Source organism: Oryza brachyantha, chromosome 5, assembly GCF_000231095.2.
Source record: "Oryza brachyantha chromosome 5, ObraRS2, whole genome shotgun sequence".
In the NCBI taxonomy this organism is placed as follows: Eukaryota; Viridiplantae; Streptophyta; class Magnoliopsida; order Poales; family Poaceae; genus Oryza; species Oryza brachyantha.
Genome location: NC_023167.2, coordinates 7,844,698 through 7,871,553, shown reverse-complemented (window position 1 = coordinate 7,871,553; position 26,856 = coordinate 7,844,698). Strand labels below are relative to the sequence as shown.

At 43.8% G+C, this 26,856-nt stretch overlaps 2 protein-coding genes across 4 annotated transcripts; both read left to right on the top strand.

Moving 5' to 3' along the window:
• Positions 1-1,512: 1,512 nt before the first annotated feature.
• LOC121054565 (exportin-7-A-like) lies at positions 1,513-12,617 on the top strand. Of its 2 annotated transcripts, XM_040524682.1 has the most exons (6): positions 1,513-1,727; positions 1,982-2,035; positions 11,372-11,500; positions 12,086-12,184; positions 12,290-12,330; positions 12,492-12,617. In XM_040524682.1, exons 2-6 carry the CDS (start codon positions 2,003-2,005, stop codon positions 12,514-12,516), a joined length of 327 nt encoding a protein of 108 aa, XP_040380616.1. In that variant the 5' UTR covers positions 1,513-1,727; positions 1,982-2,002; the 3' UTR covers positions 12,517-12,617. The 2 variants fall into 2 exon arrangements, with proteins under 2 accessions (XP_040380616.1, XP_040380615.1); XM_040524681.1 differs by having other exon boundaries at positions 12,290-12,536.
• Positions 12,618-16,078: 3,461 nt separating this feature from the next.
• Positions 16,079-24,122, top strand: LOC102721273 (apoptosis inhibitor 5-like protein API5). 2 transcript variants are annotated; one of them, XM_015837274.2, is made up of 9 exons: positions 16,079-16,634; positions 16,755-16,919; positions 18,098-18,194; positions 18,271-18,336; positions 21,889-21,945; positions 22,700-22,947; positions 23,104-23,232; positions 23,337-23,396; positions 23,700-24,122. In XM_015837274.2, exons 1-9 carry the CDS (start codon positions 16,554-16,556, stop codon positions 23,760-23,762), a joined length of 966 nt encoding a protein of 321 aa, XP_015692760.1. In that variant the 5' UTR covers positions 16,079-16,553; the 3' UTR covers positions 23,763-24,122. The 2 variants fall into 2 exon arrangements, with proteins under 2 accessions (XP_015692760.1, XP_006654221.2); XM_006654158.3 differs by having other exon boundaries at positions 16,158-16,634; positions 22,712-22,947.
• The last annotated feature ends 2,734 nt before the right edge of the window (positions 24,123-26,856 follow it).

The following is a 26,856-nucleotide window of genomic DNA, read 5'->3' as shown; positions in this document are numbered from 1 at the left end:
TTCTCTTGAGTTTACTAGAAGCTGCACTCCACTGCTCCTTTCTGCATGTAATTTGTTTGGATATGTTGTATGATAGTAGAATTATAAATTTGAAATTCAATAACATCTTGCTTTAATGTTCTCTTGTTTTCACAATGTTTATGATTAATTAGGATAGGGCATTTCAAAATATTTGTCTACTAAGAAATCCAAGAATTTACTCATAGTTCTTCTATGCTCTACCTTTAACTTAATGTGTTAAAATATGTTGAGTCCTGGTTGTATTATGCCATCTAATAAGGCTACTGTGTGCCATTTCGTATAGGGGCTTCTTTCTAGGGTTCAGCAACCTCAATTTCCCATATACTACTTTTTTATACTATTTTCCTGATGACATTTTAGGGGTTACAACGGAAAATCAATACCATCATTTTAAGCTGAGCATAAAAAGATCTGAACGTGTTGGTGATATTTTAGATTTGTCCTTTATATAACCTATCATAATAATTAAGTTGAAATCTGGATACTTTTCTTAGTATATATAGAATGCATGTATTTTTTCTTCCTATATTTTCTGGAATCTCTATCCATGGTACTTCTAATTTATTTTTGTTTTTGAGAGTTGTTATTTGTCCATCTCTAGTATCTAAAATCCATTTAATAAAATAAACCAACTTCTAGCGTTCAACAACGTTCCCCAAAATAAATCAACTCCTATCTTGTACGATTGGCCCGCATGTTTATCACAGATGTGCTGAAAGTACAAATAAATGATCGAGATATTTTCCTTTTCTCTGATTACTGTGCAAATTTCTAGATTTTCTTATTACTGTAGTAATATCTAGCTACTTTGACTTCTAGGGATAACGTGGGGGGCAAAAAGGAGAGCCTCCAATTAGTATATAAAAGATTGATGTGCTGTCTGAATTTTAGGAGATCAAGTAGTATGCATGGCTTTAGGTTGGACAATTGATTATTTCTATAGTAGGCTTTTGTCACCTGAGCTTCTTTGACATTTGCTACAACTGATATTTAAACTATGAATCTTCATTTGTATCATTTGATGATATGATTAAATAGTTCACAACAGTCTCATCATTCTTGAAGATGTCAATCCTATGAGCTAATATTAGTCTTGTACCGTACATTGGATTGTTTTTTAAGTTCTTCCTCTGGTTTTAGCCATCTAGTATCCAGTATACTATTCGGACATTATGTTTGAAACAACTATTTAGAAAGTACAAAGAGAACTGCATTTATATTTTCTATTTGCATAATTTTACTTATGTGCAATATCAATGGAAATTTTGGAATTCAAATATGTAGCTTTGACATCAAACACACTATTTAGAAATTACAAAGAGAACTACATTTATACTCTCTATTTGCATAATTTTACTTATGTGCAATATCAATGGAAATTTTGGAATTCAAATATGTTTTGAAAGATTTGACATCAAACACAATTCTATAGATTCCTAGGCATGAATCTACTTAAAAAAAAGGAATTAACTAAAGTAATGACATCCAAAGCCAAATAATCTTGCATGTATTGATTTTTAGAATTTGAAGATTTGTTTACCTGCTGCAATTCGTGCAATGCCATATGGATTATATAGAGTTGTTATTACTGACTGTCATCTTTTTAATTTATTTTTAGGCACATGTTATCTCAGTGATATCTGCTTTAACTTGTACGGAATTGCTTGACTTTACTAGCAATCATTCGGCACTTGGACGAAATCACGGTTTGCATACTTACTCTATACCTTTGCTCAACTAATACACGTACGACAAACTAACTGTGACCTTCGGAAGGATATAGGCATTCACTTTAACTATGGTAAATAGTTAAATATCTCAATTTGAAAACTGTAAAATTATATGGTATTCTTTTTATTTTTAAGTACAATTTTAATTTACGGGTGTTCTTTAATTGCATGAAAGGGTCTCGTTATAAACTTGACAATCTTGTTGATGACATGCTTAAACATGGCCATAGGGATGCATATGGTGAATGTGAATGGCAAGTTGTGCTGAGGTTCGCGCAAACCAGGTATTATGCTATTCCTACATTTTCCACTTCACACAAAAGACTAAAATAATATATGTGCTAGTTTTGGAGGTCACGATGAAAAGCTAGTTGTGGCCCTTGGGCCTCACCGCACAAGGGTGACCGCCCCAAAACCGCGTGCCCACCCCGAGGGGCCTTGGGGCGGCAAGTGAGAGAGGCAGCCATCCTCACGTGAAGGAGTCGGGCTACCCTGTCCCCTCGGGCCCTCGCGCCAGGAGGCATACAGACAGAGGGGCCCTGCGCATGACGCCCTACCGCCCTGGTTTAAATGCGCCCTGCCATCTGTCTGGGGCTGCATTTAATGTGGCATGCGAGTGGCACGGTAAGTTGCCCCCAGACTGACAGACACAACGACAGATTGAAAGCATGTTAGAAGGATGTGCCTACCCCGATGGGGGATAGGACTTGCATCAACCCCGTCCCATCAGCTATTAATGAAGATAGTCTCTCTCTGCCTCTCCTTCCCGCGGGAGAGAGAGGACGCCTCGTTTCTCGAGGCAGCCCATCATTGCTTCTGTCGCGCCTTGGATACGAAGGAACTTGGGGGATTCGTCATTTGATGTGAGGAGGACGTTGGTCGTTGCACCCGCATCACAATGGGACATGGCCTGCACGCGAAAAGGCACGCGCTGTTGCCATGCGCGATTTAGACAGGCATTTAATGCCCTAGGGCACATGCTTTTCCTAGGCCCTAGTTCTTGTCTTGAAAGGAGGAAAAAAGGCTCAGAAATGACTTAGTGCGCTTGGTCACTAAACTTCACTGGGTGTAATCTCTTGCGCCCCAAGCAACTCACCATAGGAGTAGGGTACTATGCCTCCCGGCAGCCCGAACATGTATACATCGTTGTGTCAGCACAGACCCCGAGGGTCCTGACCCCTCGTCTAGACGGCACCTTCACTCTCACTTGCTCCCCTAGCCTGTCACGCCCGGAGTTTTATCCCAAGCCTAAATATGTAAAAGAAATTCGTAAATAGCAATTGGCTTAATTAACTCAGGAAAAATCCCTCTAAAAGGAATTAATTTAATTAAATCGAGGCTCGCAAATCAATTAACTGGATTTAAATTCAAATTGCAGAAGAATAAAATTTGATCAAACAAATTAATTTAAAATTCGGCAAAAGTGGGGTTTTCCTTTTTCCCTCCTTTTTCCTTTCTTTTTCCCTTCCTTCTCAAATTGGGCCGAAGTCCAATTTTCCTCCTCTCCCTTTTTCTTTTTCTTTTTCCTCCTTCCCGGGCCGGCCCAGCCGAGCTGGCCCACTTTCCCCGTTCGGCCGGCCCAGCCGAGCAGGCCACCGGCCTCCCGCTCCTCCCGTGCACGCCTCCCCTCCGCCTGGGCCGTCAGCCCAGCTCGCCCGCTCGCGCGCCCGCGCCGCGGCGAAGTCCGTCTCGCCTCCCTCCTTCCTTGCGCCACTGACAGGCGGGCCCCGCCTGTCAGCGACTGAACCCGGGCGCCGGCCGAGTCCGCCTCAGCCCCGACTCCTCCGTCCGCCGCGCCGCCGCCGCAACAGCCGCCGCCGAGTTCGCCGCGTCGCCGACTCGGTCTCCACCGGCCGCTCCGCCCTAGCCGGCGCCGCCACCCTATAAAATCCCCGTGCCTCTGCCCCGCCGCCACTTTCCCCCTCTCCGCCCGAAGCTTCCCTCCGTCGCCGTCAGCCGCCGATCTCCTCGTCGGCCGTCGGACGTCGCCGCCCACTCGCGTCACCGTCGCCGCCTCTACTTCGCTGACCTCCCGCCGGCCTCCGTCGCTGCCGGTGTGCACCCGAGCATCGTCGCCGCCCCCCTTCGTCCCTCCCGCCGCCGTGCCCCGTCGTCTCGACGCCGTTGGCCGACCTTGCCACCGAACGTCGCAAGCCGCCGCTCGTCCGCGTCCCCACCTCCGCCTCGCCCTCACCGACGCGCCGCCGTCTCCGTCGCCGCTGGTGAGCGCTCCACTCCTCTCTCCCTCTTTCTTCCCTCTCCGCCGCCGCTGCCGACCTCCCCGTGCCATCGGTAAGTGCCGGTCGCCGTTCGCCGCGCCGCCCGCTTGTCGCCGCCCGACGTCGTCGCCGTCACGCCGTCGTTGCTGTGCCGTTCGCCGTCACCGCCGTGCGCCACTGCTCCGGTTGCGCCGTCGTCGTGCGCCGCCGCTCCGGTCGCGTCCGCCGCTCGGCCGCCAAGCTGCGTCGCTGCTTGGCCGACGCCACCTCACTCCTCCCTCGTGCTCCCGTCTAGCTCCTCTGGCCGCATCCGCCCGCGTCGCCGCTCCGCAGCGCCGCCGCGCCACCGTCGCCCGGCGCCGATCGATCTCGTCACGTCGGCCGTCGTCGCCGCGCCACCCCAGTGAGGCCGCTCTCCTCCCTTCCTCTGTTTCTTCGTGCCACCGCGAGTGCGCCCCGCCGCTCGCCGTCGGCCGACGTCCTCCGCCGCCACCCGATCTCGCGCGCCGTCGCCGGGTGTCGTGCGCTGTTGGCGCTCGCCGTCGCATTTCCGCCCTTTGTCACCGTCGTCGCACGGTCGCCAAGCCCCCGCTGCCGGCGTTCCGTCATCGTCTCTCCCTCCCGCCGCTCGTCGCCGCTCCGAGCCGCGCCACCCCGTCGCTGTCTCTGCCTCCTCGCTTTACAAAATTCCTCGCTTATAAAGAAGGCAAGTGGCACCCTTCTTTGATCATATTGAACCTATGTTTATAAAATTCCTCGCTTTACATTCAAATATGCATTGTTTTATGCAAATCTATTTATTGTATTTATCTATTGGGCATTTACCTTTATATCCGTTGATTCCCATGTATTATTATTGTCATCCCAGGGTTAATTTGACTAGAATTAGTTAGTCAATGCTTAGCCATGCTTAGTTTAACTAGCTCACCAATTATTATTTAATTATTGTTACACTTTGATAGACCTTTAATGGTTGTAATCATTATTAATCTCCCGATGTGGATTAATATAACTAAAATATTGCTTATGGTGGGCTGTGGGTGCATGGTTTTGAGAGTCGTGCCCATGGCAAGTAAGGACCGGTTCTCAGGAAACCCTGAAGGTCTTACACGTACTAACCACAAGCCAGAATGGGCAACGGTGAGACTCGTAATCTAGCTTGTCCCTATTCGACGTACCGAGGCAAGGGTAGGCGTGATGGAGTATGGACGGGCAATCGTGGTGTAACGAAAGCCTCTGCTGCTTCCGGATCTACCAAGGCACAAGAGGGGACTGCCCGACTTGGTGTAAAGGAGGGGGTGAAACCTGAAGTGTGGTGCAATTGTCTAGAGAGGGTTAGGTGAAAGGTCTTATCATGGTTTCCGTACTGAGGTATCGTGGTGATACGTTGGGGCTGCAGAGTAAAACTATTCAAATAGCCGTGCCCGCGGTTATTGGGCGAACTGACAGACCCACTGGGATTAGTTGAACCCCTTTTATAATTTTATTAATCTTGGAACTGGGTTGACCCTGCGAACGTGGTGTAACGTTGGCAGTGGTTTGGGTCTGTCGCAACGTGGTTTAACGTTGGACAGAGGGTTGACCCTGTCGCTACGTGGTGTAACGTTCGACAGTGGTTTGGGCCTGTTGCAACGTGGTGTAACGTTGGACAGTGGATGATTATTTTAAATGTTACTTTACTTTTATTTCAGTCTATTTTATTTACTGTTTTGCTAAATTACTGTAGCTTTTGTGCAATTTAACCTTAGTCTATCCCTTGTTACCCTATTGCATTCATTATTCTCCCTCTCTTGGGTGCTACTTGTTGAGTACGGCGGTTTGTACTCAGCCTTGCTTAATTTTTCCCCCACCAGAGCAAGTGCCAGAGCCTGTGTCAGAAGAAAGTTGTTCCGAAGGTTGAAGTGAGGTTCAGTCCGCCGTCGAGAGTGCCTGTGGTGTGGAGCCATCTTCGCCAGCTGAAGCTGAAGACTAGATGGTTTAGTTTGTTTTCCTTTTCCGCTGCATTTTGATAGATAATTGTTTTTATTTGTTTTTAAGTCGTGGAACTGTGTATTGATTTGTCATAGTGTGTACTCGGGCTGATTCCTGAACCGAGATTTAATACATGCTATTGTTCAGAAATTTGGTGTAAATTTCTGGGCGTGACATGGCCGAACTAACAAAGGGGAGTCGTGGCTTCCCGCTAAAGGAGATTCACCCTCTAACAGCTGGCGCGATAGGTAGGGGGCGTGTTCATGAGAGTTTGATCTTTGTCGATTGTGGTTTCTCGCCATCCACCACCAAAAAGGATGGAAGACGGGGCGCCAATCTTCTGCACCCCACCCCCAGCGGGGCTGGGAATGGGAATGCATCAGATGGCGAGCACCGGGGTCACACCCTGAGTTTTTGCCACCAGCGCCGCCCAATCAGAACTCCACGCCAGGCTCCTTCACCTGTAGGGAGCATCCGCCGGTTCTCCCAGGGGCGCTGGCGCCGTCGGAATGACTACCGCAGTTGCTACGTGCCGCCACCTGACCTATAGTGCGGTCAACACACCCAGAGGTGACTCCAAGCGGCTGGCGTGCTCATGTGTCACCCATCGGTTACCCCGGGACCAGAGACCCCGGTGTCACCCATCGCTGCCACGCCTCTCCCTCGACCGTCGCCGCCCCTCACCCCACCGCAGGAGGCCACGCCTCTGCTTCGCCCGGCGCCCTCCATCACCTCTCCCCTCGTCCCTCTACGCCCTCTGCTCAGGTACCATGTGTACAGGGTTAATGCTATACTCTATGTTGTCCACCTTGTGTGGAGTGTGGTTCATCTGGCTTCAACACAAACAATATACACACTGTTCCAGATCTTGGGTTATCCCACATGATGTGTGGTTAACTAGCTTGTTCTTGTTTCATATGTGGAAACATTCATCAGTCGCTTTTTCTTTATTTCAGCTGTCAAAAGCATACCGTGGATATATTGAAATTATGTTCAGCAACCATATCAATTTTGTTCTCAATTTGGATACAAATACCTTCGTGCATATTGTCAGCACTCTTGAATCTGGCTTGAAAGGTCTAGATATAGGGATATCAACACAGGTATGTGAAATGCTTTTTACTGCATGAAAAATGTTCCTCGTTTCTTGTTACGCACCGTTGGGGAATTAGGGCTTAAACTGCCCCTTTGGTTACTGGTAGATAATAATTGATGCCTTCGTGATATTCTATTCTTAGTTTGTTCTCTTAGATGTCATGTGCAACCGTGTTAGGACCCACATAGTAGTAGTTGACCTCTCTAGACCTACAACACTTTGTGCATGTAAACAATAGCGGCAATAGTTCAAGTGATTCAGGTTAAGATAATCCTGATTTGTTGATTATTTCTATGTTCTTAGATATATAGTAAATGATTGTGTTGTTTCTTTATTATTAAGGAATCAATAAAGGAGCTTTTAGCCTCTCCTCCTGTCACGCCCAGAAATTTACACCAAATTTCTGAACAATAGCATGCATTAAATCTCGGTCCAGGAATCAGCCCGAGTACACACTATGACAAATTAATACACAGTTCCACGACTTAAAAACAAATGAAAACAATTATCTATCGAAATGCAGCGGAAAAGGAAAACAAACTAAACCATCTAGTCTTCAGCTTCAGCTGGCGAAGACGGCTCCACACCACAGGCACTCTCGACGGCGGACTGAACCTTACTTCAACCTTCGGAACAACCTTCTTCTGACACAGGCTCTGGCACTTGCTCTGGTGGGGGAAAATTAAGTAAGGCTGAGTACAAACCACCGTACTCAACAAGTAACACCCAAGAGAGGGAGAATAATGAATGCAATAAGGTAACAAGGATAGGCTAAGGTTAAATTGCACAAAGCTGCAGTAATTTAGCAAAACAGTAGATAAAATAAACTGAAGTAAAAGTAAAGTAACATTTAAAATAATCATCCACTGTCCAACGTTACACCACGTTGCAACAGGCCCAAACCACTGTCGAACGTTACACCACGTAGCGACAGGGTCAACCCTCTGCCCAACGTTAAACCACGTTGCGACAGACCCAAACCACTGCCAACGTTACACCACGTTGCGCAGGGTCAAACCAGTTCCAAGATTAATCAGGTTATTAATGGTTCAACTAATCCCAGTGAATCTGTCAGTTAGCCCAATAACCATGGGCACGGCTATTCGAATAGTTTTACTCTGCAGAGGTGTACAACTTTACCCACAAGACATGGCTGCCAAGCATGTTACCATGCCCCAACGTATTACCACGATACCTCAGTACGGAAACCATGATAAGACCTTTCACCTAGCCCTCCCTAGACAATCGCACCACACTTCAGGTTTCACCCCCTCCTTTACACCAAGTCGGACAGTCCCCTCTTGTGCCTTGGTAGATCCGGAAGCAGCAGAGGCTTTCGTTACACCACGATTGCCCGTACATACTCCATCACGCCTACCCTTGCCTCGGTACGTCGAATAGGGACAAGCTAGATTACGAGTCTCACCGTTGCCCATTCTGGCTTGTGGTTAGTACGTGTAAGACCTTCAGGGTTTCCTGAGAACCGGTCCTTAATTGCCATTGGCACGACTCTCAAAACCATACACCCACAGCCCACCATAAGCAATATTTTAGTTATATTAATCCACATCGGGAGATTATTAATGATTACAACCATTAAATGTCTATCAAAGTGTAACAGATGATTAAATAATAATTGGTGAGCTAGTTGAACTAAGCATGGCTAAGCATTGACTAACCCTAATTCTAGTCAAATTAACCCTGGGATGACAATAATAATGAATGGGAATCAACGGATATATTGGTAATTGCCCAATAGATAAATACAATAAATAGATTTGCATAAAACAATGCATGTTTGAATGTAAAAGCGGGGGATTTTATAATCATAGGTTCAATATGATCAAAGAAGGGTGCCACTTGCCTTGCTTAGACCCACGAGGAACTTCGGCGACGACTTCGAGAACGAACGGCGCTGCGACGGGGTCAAAACCTACGACAAACAAGGCAAAACAAACAAAACAGGCTATAAAACTACTGAAACAGAAAAAGAAACTATTTTTAATGGATTCTTGGCATTTTTCTAGATTTAATGAAACTTGAATGGACCTAAACGGAGACTAGATGAATTACTTATGAATTTTAGAAGTTTTCTGGGTTTTTTAGCTAAACAGAAAAATCCTAAATTAATTATTGCGCAATTAATGGGGTTGCTGACGTCAGCGGAGGAGAGAGGGGCTGACGGCTGGGGGCCACCTGTTGGTGGGACAGAGGGGAGAGGAGAGGCTGACAGGTGGGACCCGGGGAGGACAGAGAGGAAGGGGGGTGGCGGACGGCTGACGGGTGGGACCCACTCGTCAGTGGCCCTGAGCAGAGGTGGAGGGGTAGACGGTCCCGACCGGAAGGGGAAAGGTGGCGTTGGCGGCGGAGGGTCGCTACGGCGATGACCGGCGGCGCGAGGGCGTCGACGTCGGCGGCATCGACCGGCGACCGGAGGGCGACGACGGCGTCGGTGACCACCGGCGCGAGGCGACGGGCGGCGGCGCACGCTGTCGAGGGCGACGGCGACGGCGCGCGGGAGGGAGAGACGATGACGGACGCCGGCAGCGGAGGCTTGGCGACCGTGCGACGACGGTGACAACGGGCGGAGATGTGACGGCGAGCGCCGGCAGCGCACGACCCCCCAGCGACGATGCGTGGGATCGGGTGGCGGCGGAGGACGTCGGCCGACGGCGAGCGGCGGGGCGCACTCGCGGTGGCACGAAGAAACAGAGGAAGGGAGGAGAGCTGGCTCACTGGGGTGGCGTGGCGACGACGGCCGAGCGGCGCGCGCACGGAGGAAGAGGAGGGGGCTGCAGCGGGGCGGCGGGATTGGCGGCGACCGTTGCGAGCGACGGGGCGACCGGGGAAAGCGGAGCGATGGTTGCGTGCAGGAGGAGGTGGCGTCGGCCAAGCAGCGACGCAGCTCGGCGGCCGAGCGGCGGACGCGACCGGAGCGGCGGCGCACGACGGCGGCGCAACCGGAGCAGTGGCGCACGGCGGTGACGGCGAATGGCACGGCAACGACGGCGTGACGGCAGCGACCCGGCGGCGGCGATGCGAGGCTCCTGGCGCTTACCGACGGCATGGGGAGGTCGGCAGCGGCGGCGAAGAGGGAAGAAGGAGGGAGAGAGGAGAGGAGAGCTCACCAGCGGTGATGGAAGGCGGCAGCACGTCGGCAAGGAGGAGGAACAGGCGATGGCGAACGAAGCGGGGCGGCGACGTCGCGAGCGCGGACGGCGACGCGCGGACGACGAAGTCGGGCACGACGGCGAAAAGGGCGAGGAGGCGGCGAGGAAGCTTGGCGACCACCGGTGGCGACGAAGGCCGACGGAGAGGCGGCGAGGACGAGGCGGCGGTGGCGACGCGGTCCCGCGGCAACGAACGGCGTCCGGCGAGCGGAATCGATCGACGGCGGCGAGGAAGCGGCGGTGCACGGAGGAGGTGAAAAGTGGCGGTGGGGCGGAGAGGTGGGGCTTTATAGGGGCGGCGCCGGCTAGGGTGGAGCGGCCGGTGGAGACCGAGTCGACGACGCGGCGAACTCGGTGGCGGCGGTTGCGGTGGCGGCGCGACGGCGCGGCGTCCGGAGGAGTCGGGACGGAGGCGGACTCGGCCGGCGCCCGGGTTCGGTCGCTGACAGGCGGGGCCCGCTTGTCAGTGGCGCAAGGGAGGAAGGAGGCGAGGCGGACTTCGTCGCGGCGCGGGCGCGGACGCTGGCGAAGCTGGGCTGGCGGCTTGGGGCAGCTGGGCCGAGCGGCGGCCCGGGAGGGAGGTGGCGCGCGCGGGAGAGGCCGGCTCGGCTGGGCCGGCCGAGCGGGAAGATGGGCCGGCTCGGCTGGGCCGGCCCGGGAAGGAGGAGATGAAAAAAGAAAAAGGAAAAAGAAAAGGAAAGGGAGGAAAATTGGACTTCGGCCCAATTTGAGAAGGAACGAAAAAAGAAAGGAAAAAAGGAGGGAAAAAGGAAAACCCCATTTTTGCCGAATTTTAATTAATTTGTTTGGCCAAATTTTATACTTCTGCAATTTGAATTTAAATCCAGTTAGTCGATTTGCGAGCCTCGATTTAATTGAATTAATTTCTTTTAGAGGGATTTTTCCTGAGTTAATTAAGCCAATTGTTATTTACGGATTTTTTTTACGATTTTAGGCTTAGGACAAAACTCCGGGCGTGGCACCTCCCTCTTATCCCCTGCTCTTGTCTGGCTTCCTCCATGTGCTTGGTTCCATGGCCACCTTGATTAAGCCAAAGGGCCCTTAACTATGCTCATGTGCTCATCATCGCATTGGAGTCCATCGTTGTTTTTTTAGTGCTAGTTGTTTGGGCTAATCTAGTAAATTGTTGTTTCCTTCTGGCAGTGTGCCTCTGCCATTGATAGCTTGGCGGCCTTTTATTTCAACAATATCACAGGTGGTGATGGCCCTCCTTCACCAGCTGCACTAAATCTTGCTCTGCATATTGGAGAGTTCCCCACTCTGTTTCCTCAGGTTTGTGTTTGTAGTTTCCTCTAGGATGCGTTTGGTTCGTGAACGAGATAGGTTGGGTTGGATCTTTCCCTGGATTATATGATGAGTTGGTTTTATTTTTCTGTTTGGGTGGATGGATGGGTTGAACTCTGTTTTTTGTTTGGTGGGAGGGATGAGATGGGATGGGTGGACATGATTTTTGTTTGGTTGAAGGGGTGAGATGGGATAGAGGTTACCTCTCATATCCAAAATAAAATATTGAATACTTGGATTAATATATGAATAACCTAAAGTAGTTGAATTTATATTTATACAAGTAATATATTTTAAATAAATTAATAAATAAAATGGACAACCCCTCCGTGCGTTGTGATCATCCTAGAATGGATCCGTCTTACCGTTTTGGTAGGATAGATTATACCTGAATCTTAGAGAAATATTCCTTTTCTGGGTTTAACTCATGTCACCCATCCACCAACTAAACAAGATCAGGGATGGGTTGGCTCTATTTCAACCCTAGAGTCAACCCATCCCATCCCTAGAACTAAACACACCCTAGCATATTCTGAAAGCTCTAGATGCAATTACATTTTGTTTTTGTGACAGATACTTTTGGCGCTTTCTGAGATCATCATCTTTGAGGATGCGGGTAACCAATGGAGTCTTAGTAGACCAATACTAAGTCTGATAATGATCAGTGAACAGGTGTTTGTCTTTTTAAAACTAAAATTCCATGTTTCTTATCATATTATTTTGCACTCTTTCCCTGTTTGTGTCCTTAGACCATAACAGTTGTTTTTCTTTGTGCAGATGTTTAGTGATTTGAGGGCACCTGATATAACAAAGCCCAGGTTATATATATGGCTTCTAACTGAGCTTGTTAGATCATCTTTCAAAGAGCACATATATTGATCTAGTTTGTTATTTCAGGGTGTATTTCTAAGTCTTACAAAAATTTCATGCCAACTCACACCCTTGTTTTATGACACTAATTTCATGCCAACTCCTATAGACCGTCCAAGAGACCATCAGTGTAGATACAGAAACTGCAGCTGCTCTGAAATCACAGGCAGGATTTCTTTGTTCTTCTCAAATCATCATTTAACAGAACTAACTTTGGTTATTTCTTATTGACCAGACAGAGAAAATAAGCATTTGGTTTCTTCATTTTCCTAAAAAGTTCCTTTTAATTTGAGAAACCATAAGTAATGGATGTCATAAGCGTATTCAAGTTTTCCCAGGTAATCATCAATATATCTAGCCCTCACCAACTCCTATTATATTTTGTTGTCTTTGTTCTAATGAATAATGATATTGCCCTCTACTGCTTGTATGTTTTTATTGCCATGTGAGCATGTGAACATTATAAAACTATGGACAGAGCATATTAATGATAGATCTTTGCAATTCCTGTTCTCTAGGTGAATCTTGAAGTATTACCTGTATAATTGTATTATGACTGAGTACTTGTTTGCTTCATTCCCCTATACAACGAATATAAGGTAACTATAGGTTTCTCAATCAGCGACAGCACCTTTAATAATTGCATTAGGTAGAACCATGCAGCACCACGAGGTCTAGGTTCGAGTTCCACAGCCGCTGCCGCATCGGCCGTCGCGGACGGCCGTGCCTCTCCCTCGCCCGGCGCTGCCGCGCCCCTCCCCACAGCCCCCTCCCTCGCCGGCCACCGCCGCCACGCAGCTCCTCGCCGGACGCCGCGCCCGCTGCTCGCTCTACAACTGATTTCAGAGATAAGGATAAGTAAGCTGTAATATCTGGATGATTCTCTATATATATCCAATAATTGCATTCATCTATAGTTGAGCATACAGTTACAAATACAGCAACATAACAGTAAAGATTATGCCAAACTAGGCAATAGTATGGAGCTATGGATAACCAATTCTCAAATGATTGTTTAGTAAGTGTTAAATTATAACCTGTATATATTTTGGGTTTTATATAGATTCATGTCACCTGTGAATTCCTATAGAATTATCTACCCATACTCTTTACATGTTTTTAGAGCATATTGGACTGCTATGCCAATAGAATAATCTCCTGTTCTGTTTTTGTTTAGATGAATTGATTGAGAAGTTTTTTTTAGCTAAAGCTAAAGGTCATGCTTTTACATCATTCTATTTTATATGTTAGACTAGCAACAACCATGAGTACAAGCAGCATAAGGAGGCTAAGCTAGCTATTTTAGAAAGCATAGAAACAATAGGCCAAACGTACTTTGCAACCTCAAGAAATGAACACTTGACCTGTTCTGTTTTTGTTTATGTGAATTGATTGAGAAGTTTTTTTTAGCTAAAGCTAGAGGGCATGCTTTTACGTCATTCTATTTTATATGTTAGACTAGAAAAATAGCTAGGTATTACTAAACTCTGATTATACTTCTGATGCAAGTCCAAGTCCAAGTTTAGCAATTAGTTCACTTGAACAGAAAATTGATTTTTCTATCCGATTTAAAATTTTGACCAAATGGTGAATTAATATTTCCAATAAACAAATAGAACTGTAAATTTCTCTGTTAGGTTGATCTCCATCAGCTCTTGTGAGCATATGGGATAAGGAAAAGAAGAAATGCCGGTGCCTGGTAAAATTCCTAGCAGCAAATATAACCTTATGTCAGCTTACGTCTACATAAATAGCTTCTCAGAATATATTGATTTGGTAGGTACATCTGTTAGGATGGCTGAGTTTGTTGGAAGCATTCTATAAAAATGATATGCCTTTTGTGGTTCTATAAAAATGGATGCCTTTTGTGGAAAATCTAGTTTGCATAACTAAATACATCTCATAGGGGGCTTTCGTTAGAAGATGCTACAGAACACACTTGCAAGCTTTTTGGCGCAAACAGATTGGAGAAGTGTGTAAGTTGACTGCCTTTTCTGATCACAGTTTACCTGAAACACATTCTTGTTACGAACGCCTTACATTTTCACTTTCTTTGGAGTATATTATGATTAAGTTTCTCAAGTTTATGTGGAACCCTTTGTCCTGGGTGATGGAGACAGCAGCAGTGATCATTGGTCTTAGCAGATGGTGGTTAGAGTGATTTGATTTTTGTTCTTTGAATATTTACTTCGATGGTTCTTATGAAAAAAAAACTAAATTTCGTGAAAGTAACCCATAATTGTTTCTTCAATATTCACTAATATACTTTTTTTTTCCAGAGCCAAGGTCCTGACTGGGAAGATTTTTTGGGAATTGTCTACCTCTGAAGTATTAATTCAACAATCATCTTCATTGAGAAAAACAACGTAGGTGATGTTGGTGCTGCACTCGTTGCCTGCATGGTGCTAAAAGTAAAGGTTATTTGTAATGTCATACAAATTATTTGTTTATGGTCATGTCCGCCGTTTGCAAAAAGTCTAGGGAAGACAATACTTAAATCCAAGCATTTATCTGTTTTGACCAAATGAGAAGAAATGTGTTATAATACCAACTGCTGATTCTATAATTTCTGTTTGGTCAAGGTAATTTGCTTCCATCTTGACATAATGGTCAAGCAGATTTTTCTTTCTGTCGCCTGCCAGTGGGTATATTTTGGTTAAGATCAACACTGCTCTACACCATCCATTAATAGATTTCTTTGCATGTTGCTGCTCAAGGAGAACACATGGTATATAAAATCTATTTATTTGCCTATGGTGCTAGAAAACATCTGAAATGGTGTGTTTCCTCCGTGTCACTAGAAACATCTGGATTACCCTTGCAAAAAGGAAAACATCTGTTTAGTTGGGTTGTTAGAGCAATTGTATAAAAAGTTGATTAGGGAGAAAAATAGCTAAAGCAAGTTATTCATTTTGCATCAGCTAATTTTAATGGGAAAATGTCTACGCCTGGCTCCACTGATAATATCAGTTGTCAATCTGTTATCAGTACATACTCGTGTTACTTGATAGAACACCATTGATAAATGAATATTTCCTTTGCTTTACTGACATGTGATCAGAGTATCAATTCCAGCACATCCTGCAATGTTTTGGTAATCTTAGCTTGGGGATCACATTAAATTCCCAACTCTTGGTGCATTCGTGCTATGTATTCATTTGTCATATTGATGTAAATTGGGGTAGTAATGGAAGTCTCAAACAATGAGTTTTCTGTCAAATAGACCAAGGTTCTTTTCTGTTGCTGGCAGCTTGGATGGTACGTAAGTTGGACTAAGTCTTGTTGATATATGGTACACTTTACTTTGTATATGGTTGCTTGCACATCAATTTTATTTGATTTCCATAGAAGATTTTGATTTCCTATTTTTGTACATTGTTCTCCACTGCAAGTTCAAACATAATGAGCCTTTACATATCTATACTACTTTAAAAGAAAGCAATGGTGGTGGCAGTGAATCTGCCACCTCGCCATCTGTTTTATTTTTTTTATCAACTACTCTATGTTATTTAGTGTTAAAAAATAGTCTTTCTATATGTTATTAATATCTTATTTCATCTCTAGAATACAATTTTACCCGTCTTAAAAAATCTATAAAACATTTTATGTAACATTGCAAAGTATGGGTATTTTGCTAGTAATATAGTAAATTAGAAAGATCAAGTGAGGTAAATTGATTCTTAATTTGCAGCGTGCATCGCCCATGCATGGAATGGCTAAGTTGCTGCAGCCTTTGTCAATAGCCTCAGCAATCAGCGAGAAACGAGATCCGTCGAGCAGGGGGAAAACGAAGAGGAAGAAATAGAAGGGAGAGTGCAGTCACGTGAGGGATGGCATGAGAGAAATTGACGCGTAGACAAGGCACGAGAGAGAATGGAGACGATGGATTTGGGAAGGGAGGCGCATCAGATCTGTTATCGATAGAGAAAAAGATAATATTGATGATAATATCGACTTTGGTGTCCTTATTTTCTTGTTCAAGATTAGCGAAGAAATAGTTTGGATGATTTATTTCCCCTCCCAGCTCCACGTCAGCAAAAATCCTATTTAACCGGTCTATCGTCTACTGCTTGAGGAGGCCTAATGGAGGTGAACCGGTGAACCAGCCATCTCTTACCCTCCGCTCTCTTCCCAAACCCTAACCCCCAAAATCTCCCCGCTCCCCGCCGCCATGGCCGACGCCGACGCAGCGGAGGTCGAGCGGCTCTATGAGCTCGGCGAACGCCTCTCCTCCGCCAAGGACAAGTCCCAGGTGCGCCTCTGATCCTTCTCCGCGACCTCGCCGCCGTTCCATTCGCTGCTACGGCCCCTGCCTAGGGTTTTGACGGGGGTTCTCTCTTTTCTGCTCGGGGGGGCGCCCTTCGCATTGCAGCACGCGGCGGACTACGAGGCGATCATATCGGCCGTGAAGGGGAAGAGCGTGAAGGCGAAGCAGCTCGCGGCGCAACTCATCCTCCGCTTCTTCCGGAGCTTCCCGGCCCTCGCCACGCGCGCAATGGAGGCCATGTTCGACCTCGTCGACATGGAGGAGCTCGCGGTATGCCCTCTCCCTGTTCTGCATAATGCTGCTCGTATACGACCTAGTCTAACGTTAGTAACAAGCAAAAGACTTGCATTATGTGTTAATTTACTCATTCGTTTAAGAATCCCTGAAAAGCTAGATTTGTCTGCTTAAAGTTGGTCTGCAGTGCAGGTCTTTACTGTAGGCAACTCGGTTGGCCCAGAGAGTTTTTGGCAAACCGTTGCCACACTTTCTGCTCCATTTGTAGCTGCATCATTTCTTTTCCTGTTTGACAACCAAACTTTTTCCCAATATATGTGCTAGCTGAACAATATGCATTAACTGGGGTGCATCTATCATTTGTGTTCATGTTGAAAATGATCATTCCTTGAGAAGACATAGAAAAAAAGAGATGCAATCGCTCTTCCCAGGCTTCAACTTTTCTCTGGCTCTTATCATCACACCAATGCCCTTGTTGCTACTAAGGGCTTGATTGTTTCGTTGCCAAGACCAAATGTTTGGTAAGGCTTCAAACCAAAATGCATGTTGGCGTAAAATATTATAATAGGCTTTGCTTGATGCGCGGTATTATCCATTTGAAATGATGAAATGATACCTTTGTTGGTTAAAGAAGCTATTTGGTATTACCTCCGTTCTACATTATAAGACTTTCTGGCCTTACCTAGATTCATACGTATGCTAATGAATCTAGACACATATACAAACTATATACATGGATGAATCTAGGCAAACCCAGAAAGTCTTATAATATGGAATGGAGGGAGTATGTGGTAACTAGGGAAAAGGGATCTGGTGCATTTCGTGTTAGGTTGTCATATGAAACATTGGATTATTCCTACCATTTTTTATGCCCATTTTCTTTCTGATATTCATATATCGTCTACTGTATTTATGCCATAAACATATAAGGAGTAAATGTAATTTGTCTGTACCTACTCCCTTAATGGTTGTTGCTCATGCTTGCCCCTGGTTACTTGATACTTCAGATGAGTTCTAGAACTTCTTTTGATACCTAGGGTTTGGCACTTGTTTGTTAAATGCGTAAAGGCAATCAAGAACTTTTCTTCAGAAGTAAATTATTTTTGTTAGAATATTGTTATGCATTCAGTTTTCTCTAGAACCATATGAATGCATTATGTACATCAGGTTCCACCTGTTCTGCTTGATTAACCCCTCATTAAATGTGCGTGCAGACTAGAATACAAGCTATTTGTGGGTTTCCACTTCTTGCCAAAGATGCTGAATTTGTCTCAAAAATTGCTGATATCCTAGGACAACTCCTTGCAAGTGGTAAATCTTTTTTCTATCTTTGATCTGGATCAAACGGTACACATGAGCATTCTTCTGAGTTCTTAATTCATTTTAGAGGAAAATGTGGAGCGCGATGCTGTCCATAAAGCACTCATGTCGCTTGTACGGCAGGATGTTAAAAGTAAGCTTTTGATACACACTTTCTTGTTATTTGTCATCTTACAAGTATATTCTGTACTCTCTTTTTGAACTTTGAACCACTGCCCTATTTTTGTATATTTTTTCCATGAGATATCCTTTTGGGATGTACACCCGTTGACTATCCAAGTAACTCTAAAGAGGATTTGTAGATTGTGCTCAAGACAACAACAGTAGATGGCTTTGTTGATTTTCTATCATTAATAACGTTATTAATTCGAGATTCGTCCCTGGTGGCAATTTATTGGACCTTCATGTAATTTTAGAAACCAGGAAGACGAGCTAATATTTTTATGTTTTAAGTCCCAATTTTCGTATTTTCTCAGCTTTTTTCATTTAAAATTACAGGACCTATGGGTTGTACGTAACCACTGTCGTTAATTTCTTGTTTTGGGACCAGTGTTTTGAAATATGATATCTGTTACTAGCAATATGTGCTCATGTGATTAGTTACAGAACTAGGTCTATCAATTTCTATGTTGCTAGTTCAGTTGTGTACTTATGTATTTTTGTAAATATATTGTCCGTAGACTTCGATAGTTGAAAAACTGTAGTGTTTCTTAGTAATAGTTGTTGACTTGCTGGGATCTATCAGTGAATTGTAATATTCACTTACACAGTGATTTAATGTATATTCTATGTTATCTAAATGTAAAGTAAACCACATGAGCAATCAGGAGTCAGGTCTAAGCCAGTATGATAGTCTGCCTTTGGGCTTGTTGAGTTCTGGGTATAGGTATAGGAAAATCTTGTACCACCATAATCCAATTTGTTTCGATGGGCTCATGTACTCGGAAACAAAGGCAACCATTCTATTCTTACTCATCCAAGTTGATCATGAATCTGAGTAGTTATCCCGAAGTTAATAGTCAAATCTTGGTTGGTTTAGTAAGAATAGAATAGTTGTCCTTGTTTCTGAGTACTTTCGCTGCATGTGTCCAAAGCCCTTGCAACAGTGATACTGAACATCTTCTGTTCTACCTGTGGATGCAACTGAAGAAGCACTTGCAGCTGGCTGCTGAGCAGTCTTTGTCGCTGCAGTTGTAGGACCACGTGGCGTATTTTCACATTTGAGTAAACCAAGTGCCATTCACGGTGCTGTACCTTTGTGACCTTGGAGTATGAGAGGCATTCCATTGGTTAGTTTTGTAAAACCGCCTAGAACGCGTAAAATTCTCCGAGAATCTGTTTTTTTTTTTCAGAAAACCAAGAAAACAAAGCATTAGCTGTGACTAGCTGATTTTTTCATAAGACAAAAACGAGTTACAACTGCACACATGCCCAATTAAAGCATTGTTCTAAAATTGGTTTTGAAAAAGTTTATGGTAGAGTTTGCTGGGATATTTTTTTGTTTGAAGTGCTTTAAAGGAAAGGCTTCCCTCCTATCTGGATTAATCAGATTAAATCTTGTGTCGCTGGAGGTAAAGTGTGTGTTAACATAAATGGAACTACAGTTGAATTTTTTTAAACTTCTGGAGGTCTTAGGCAAGTCCCTGTTTCCCTCCTTTTCAATCCAGTTGAATCTCTGTTGGCGGAGCCAAGTGTTTTTTCTCACCATCTGGCTGCACTATAGTAAAATGGCCATAACTTCTACGCATAGTGCCCAATTGGGACACTCTTGGTCTTTTTCAAAAGCTAACAGAAAGTTTTATTTGAAAATCTCTGAAATTGCTTCCAATTAGTTGTCCAACACGGAGCCATAGGTCACACTTGCTTCACTTGGTGGGTCCCATCTAGGCCAAAGTCATTCTCCTCCACTCCTTGCTCTATCACCAAATGCCCAGCTAGCCTCTTTGTTCCTCTCTTTTCTCCCCCTTTAACTTCAATTGATGAGTTCTCAACAAGAAGTCAGTGACCCTGAGCTGCTGAGAGAACATTGTTGGTAACAGCGAGCATGATGTGGCAACATCTTGTAGAGCTCGGAGAAGAGGTGCTACTAAGCTTGAAGGAGAGCAGGTTCCAGCGTAGCATGAGGCCATTGGAAAGAGAAAGAGGTGCAGCTGGGCTTGGAGAGGAGCAGGCTCTACACGCGAGGTAGTGGGGAAGAGTGAAGGAAAAGGCCAAATCTTGACATGGCATGTTTTGTGATTTGCAGCCAATGTATCTTTGATGCCCCTTTGTGTTAGATTATAAGTTCCACCGGATATTTTTTATGTTGTTGCATGACCATAGAGTAGGAAGAACCAAATCTGAAATAGTACTTTTTTATGACTTTTTTGATGTTTCAGTTAATATATTTTCAATGTTCATTGTGTTGAATCAAAATATTGCAGTGACTATTTTTTATTATATTTTTTTGTTAATGTTTTTATGAATAATACATGATTCAATAGTTAATGCTCGATTCGTACTATACAGCGAAAAGTGTTTCAGAATCTAATTCCATTATATTTCATCATATATGATGAAACACTGCTCAATTTTTCTATAAAAATTAGGTGTCTGATCTGTAGGTTGATCCAAAAATCTCTTTCATTCCGCGCATCTTTAATCGATTGTTTTGAGACTTTCTAGCGTTTCCCCCTCCTCTCTAACTTGGTCTTCGACTATCCATATCCTGCTCGAACCCCAGATTATTGAGGCCCTGGGTCCTGTTTAGTGCACCAGAGAGTTAGGCCTAGGCCCGAGAACGCTTAATGCAAGATCTCTGAACAAGGTCATGACCTAGATCCAACAGCCCATGCTTCTCCACACCCACGTGCCCTACAAAGCAAAAATCCCCTCCTGGAGAGGAGACGCTCCCTCTCCCTCCCCCAAAACCTGACCTCACCAACGACACCTGCTGCCGGAGGCTGTCGAGATGATCAAGAGGCTGTACTTCCAACAGGACCATGGCGATGAGTGGATCCTCCTATACTTCATGATTTTATGTTATCTTGGAGTGATTTATTTGCACAAATAGGATTTCTGAAGTGACAGCATGGGTTCAGCTTACTTCTTTTTGGTTCTTGATATACTGGAAATCTTGATTGAAGGATGCCAGGTTCTACATGAATTATTATATTTCGCACTAAACAAACCCTTTGCTAATTCAGATTCAAAGCAGTTGAGTCAATAAAGAAATTCTAACCATGGGGATAGTAGCCACCATTGTTAGTTTGTTACTGTCTAATGCAATGTGGACAAAGTTTCTTTCCTGTTCTATATTTGTTATAATTAAACTACTCCCTCCGTTTCTTTTATTTCATACAATTGATTTTTAGATTTACGTTTGACTGTTTGTCTTATTCAATTTATTTTGTGTAAACACCAAAATTACAAGTCATGCTTAAAGTCTTTTTAGTAACAAATCAAATCATCACAAAATAATTAATAATTATATAAATTTTTTGAATAAGATGAATGGTCAAAGGTAGACACAGAAGTCAACAACATCAAATAATATAAGGCGCATGGAGTATTTGTTAGGATAACCTATGTCAGCTAAGTTTTGTTGCTTTAATTTAATTACCTTGTACACAAAATTGCAATAGCTTTAATATTTGTCAATTATATGCGGTGATTATTAATGATTTTTCTCTGTAATGTTTATCAGGTTCAGGGTATCAAAGTGAAGACAGCTCCGGTAATGATGTTGATGGGCCTTTAGTAGGTATTGTTCATTGATGCTCTGCCATTCAAAATATTGGCCATTGTGTGGGAAGTATTTAACATTGCCCCCCCCCCCCCCCCCCAAAACTCTTTTCTAGATGGTTATGTAGAACTATGATTACAAATATTATGTTTGACTATAATGCTATAATGTAGTCTCTCATTGTATCAGTACACCACCACTGTTATAGTTTGTTTCTTTCACTGTGTTAGCATGGCCAAGTAATGTGGGTCTCCTCAGGGATCTCATTTTGGTACTCCATGTCTTTTTCACAAGTGTATTGTGTCCATTAATTACCTGTCCCCAGCCGTCTCTCTGCCCCCCCCCCCACCCCCACCCCAAAAAGAAGAGAAAAAAATACCGTAGTTTATTTTCTAGCCATTGCTTTTAGATCGCTAAGAATATATATATAAAAGTTTACCCATAAATTATTTTTCAATTATTAATAAGCCGTTTTTCTTATTTAATTTAAGCGAAGTAGTGATGCATATGTGAAATCTGTGATCTGATCATTTATAATTATTACCTTGTAATATTTGAATTCGATGTAGTTATGGTCATCAATAGTTCCTGCTTGTCGTGTCAATTTCAGTCCTTGTTGGAACAATGACTATTTGCAATGATTTGTATCTCACTTCTCAATAGAAGGACATTAATCACTTGGTGTGAAGCATTCTTTACCGACTCATCCAATGCAGTGCGTTCTGAAATTTCAGGAAGATAAATCTCCACAATGAAATTTTGCTTATCATAGTTTTGGTTTCAGATAGTGATGAGCACATCAGTCCAAGACATGAAGAAGATCCTGACATAAGTTTGCCTATTAAGAGAGCCTCAAGTGGTAATGTTGATTCAACCAAAGATGCTGCTAACATGGATGATGCTTTGGAAGTTGATTTCAATAAGTACATACTGAAGTGCAAATCTGTGTATAAGTGCAAGCTTTGTCCTAGAATCATTTGCCTAAATGAGGAGATGGTCAGGGTACATCTTAAATCAAAGGTGTGTAATTTAGGTGGAAGCTAATATTTCCCTCTTTTAATTTTTAAGGGAGAAGATTTCCATTGTGCATAAAATGAATCTATCAGAAGAAAAACGATGGGGGTTATCTTGTGCAAGATACCTTCACATGTCTTAGTTTTGGTTTATTTCTTGTAGAGACATGGTCGATCAAAGAAATTATTAGGAGAAGGGAGGCTTAAGCTGATGCTGAACAGTGATGGTGAGTTGGAGGAAGAACAAGAGACACATGCTGAAAGACATGCTCGAATTGTTGCTCTTGCTCAGGTGTTTGCGCTATCTTTTTATATGTTTTGATTTCTCATGTGCAAAATATTTTCTTAAACCAAATTGCTGTATTTTATTCTGACAATGGCTGTTAAATGTTTCAGCAAGTACAAAAGCCAAAGAAGGATTCAGGCAGGCAACGCCAAAACCGGAGGAGGAAGAAGGTAAAGTCATCCTTTTCCTATGTTTTGCTGCAAAGCACATATCAAAGGCTTTTTAGGTGTCATATATAGAAAGGCCTATTGAGCTCAAAACTTGGATTTATCATACTTGTCATTTCTCTAGATCAAATTGATCTCCAGCAGCATAACACCATGAAGATCATACTAGGATGATGGACATGCTTTAAAAATAGTTCAGTTTCTATTTTGTGGTTTGCGTTGGAAACCTTGATGTTGGATGCTTTTAACTCAAAGTATTGTATGGTTAATTTGTTATTATCTGCATTTCTTATGTTCTTTTTGCAGAGATCTCAGAATCATGTTGAGAAGAAAACATCTGACAAGAAAAGGCGTAAAATTGAAAAATAAAGTGGGTGCTGCAGAAATGTTACAAGTTTTCCCTCATGTTGCTCAATTGCAATACTAACTTTTAGTGGTGGAATCATGTGATGTTCTCAAAGTAATTGCTGCATGTTTTATGTCTGCTATATATGGACGTAAGATTTGTTAGCGACAATTTGCCGCTACTACGAGTGATCAAACTAAAGGGAAATGAATTGTCTCGCTTTTAACTTTTATCTTTGCAAGAATCCTATCTATGGTTAGAAAATGTTTAATGATTCTTTGTCAGTAACACACTCAAAACAATATGAGTAAACCATGAATATGGGATGAGGCTGGAAGTTTATTGTAAATTTCAGGTTGCTATTGAAAATGCATATTTTGGTATTTATTCTCAATTTTCGGTCTCTATTGAAAAGAGATGATTCGTCACTTGCGGGGCTGATCACCTGGGAGCTAGCTGGCGAACTGGAATTAAGTTGACGTAACAATGCTGGAATCAATATTATATTGGTTTGGTTGGTTGTCACCGGTCTAACCTGGCTGGCATATATGAGTTTGACCAGCTTTTACATTCGCTCGTCCAGGTAATTTTTATTATCTATTGAACCTTTTTTTAATTTCAAAACCAAAGCCTTCCAAAACTTATTTCATATCTGAATATTTTACCCACACCACACACTTGAAGTGGCCAAGTGACAGTCATACTCTGAGGGTGTGATAGTATTTTTTTGCACATATGCGACCAAATAATATTGTCGTGATAGTCAGGGTTATATGGCTAAAAATTTCAGATCTTGGCATAGATTTTGGGAGAGTTTAGTTTTAAAATTTGAAATTTAAAAATTCAAAAAAAGTCTCGTTTGCTCATGCGTGATATGAGCAAGGGCTGGTGGATATGCCATGAGGGCTAGGGGCACTCTAGCCACCACTAATTGGTCTAGGCTCATGGAGACTCCTTAAGGCTTCACTATATTTTCTATCATAGGTAAATAGAAATGAATGCATATGCCTTCGTGATATTGCTGGAAAGAAAACTTACAAATTACTTTTTATGATATCTTACAACATCATTATTTAGTAGGACTTTGCTAGTATTAACTATATTTATATGAATGCTAATGTGTGTCGGAGAACATGTTTATATATAAAAAATGTCAGAGAAGTGGGCCTGGGGTTATCCACTGAGCTCGGGTGGCGCAAGGCGTGTGGGCCCACCAATCGAAACTCCCGGAAGAAGAGGGGGGTCGGGCCCCAGAGAAGCCGTACGCCCTCGGGAGGTTGAGCCCAGAAGATAGTTCTGTGGATGAACGCCGGAGTGGTTGGTTGCTCCCTGTCCCCTTGGCACTCGGATCACCTATTGTGGGGCCCACCTCGCGTCAGATATGGTGTCAGCGCCCAACCACCGCCTTTATTGCGAGGGTTTCTGGCACGCTTTGCTGCCCTCCTGATAGGCACGCGCCCACGTCACATTAAATGCAGCATAGGTGCACACCGCTCGTCCGTGCTTCCCCAGGAAAAAGGGAGGAGATAAGGCCCCCTGACAGCACTGTGATATATTTGTCGCAGCAGCAGTGGTGGCTTCCCGTTTGGACCGCTTGGCCCCTAAAGGTGCCACTCCCTTCTACCAGCTCACTGACAGACGGGAGCGGCCTAGCATTGGGTTGACTAACGGCAAGCCACCATAGCTGTCCCTAGGAGAATGATCACCTGCTTGTCATAGGCAGAGAAAATGGTGATTGTTGTGGTGTCCCCTTTAGTATAAAAGGGGACCTTGGCCAATAAACGGAAGACAAGGAGAACATTTCCACAAAAGCTGTAACGCATTTACTCTCATAGTGTGCAAGCAACATTAGTAGGCTCGAACCCATCTAATTCCTCTGTGTTCACTGAGGGGCCCAATGCCCTGAAACCTCTCCACCGTCGCTTCCTCTTCTCGGACAAGGCTTTTGGGCCCTGTTCTTGCACTCCTGGGTTGAAATCACAAAGGGGGTCACACGAACTCCTGCTCAAGGAGCTCACGCTCTGACAAAATATGTTTTGATATGTAGATGAATCTGCGTGACAAAATATGTTTTGATATGTAGATGAATCTAGATACAGATGTCTTACAATATGAAACAAAGTGAGTAATCGACAACCAATTTTATATTTAAATTTTATTTGGATGTTTCTTCATTGTTTATAGTTTATTACGGGAACTCTTAAGTGTAAAAGTTAAAAATTAATCTATGCATTTCATATTGTAAAACTTTTTAGCTATATCTAGATTCCTATATTAATTAATGTATGTTGTTTGTATATATGTCTAGATTCATTACGATCCATATAAATTTAGAACATGCTAGAAAATTTTAGTGTAAAATAGAGGTATTATAACTCAAAATATTAGTTATATGAGTGTAGCCCTATGGTGACCGATGAACCTAAGAAAACTATGGGGGCATGAGCCTAGTTTTTAGATAATGGAAACTCATTTGAACCTTGTCAATTATGTCGAGAAGATATAATTGTATTGAGAACACTTTTGGTTTCCATAATGCTAAAGAGAGTTGATTTTTTTACTACTAAGATTGAGTTTCGATTATTTGACATCCCAGTGTACTCTTATTGACTCAAATGGTCCCACATGTCATACTCAGAAGTGTCAACATAAACAATTTGACAATAAAGAAGTGTCAAATCATCAACTTTTCGATAATACTAGAATTGGTACGACCATACTCAGACTTGAAAGTGTATCTAAGCCCTCTGTCGATGATCTGGATCGGCAATACTGTGGTGTGGCTAAAAGGCGATGAAGTCGATGGTTAGGATGAAGAAGAAGGTTTAACTAGGTTCATGCTCTCGACTGGTGAGATAATACCCTAGTCCTGTTGAGATTGTATTGGAGATATATGATTGCGTATCCCCCGAGGGGTTGCGTATCCCCTGAGGGATCCTGTACCCCTTATATAGTGGGGGATAAGGCTTATAGATACGATAGATTTCTAATCTGATAAGACTAAGATCTATCCTACGGATACGGCTGGTTTTGGTACGTGCGACATACAATCCGGCAATTACCAAACTTCTAGCCGATCCGGTACAAATATGATAACCTTCCTATTCGGTAACCCTA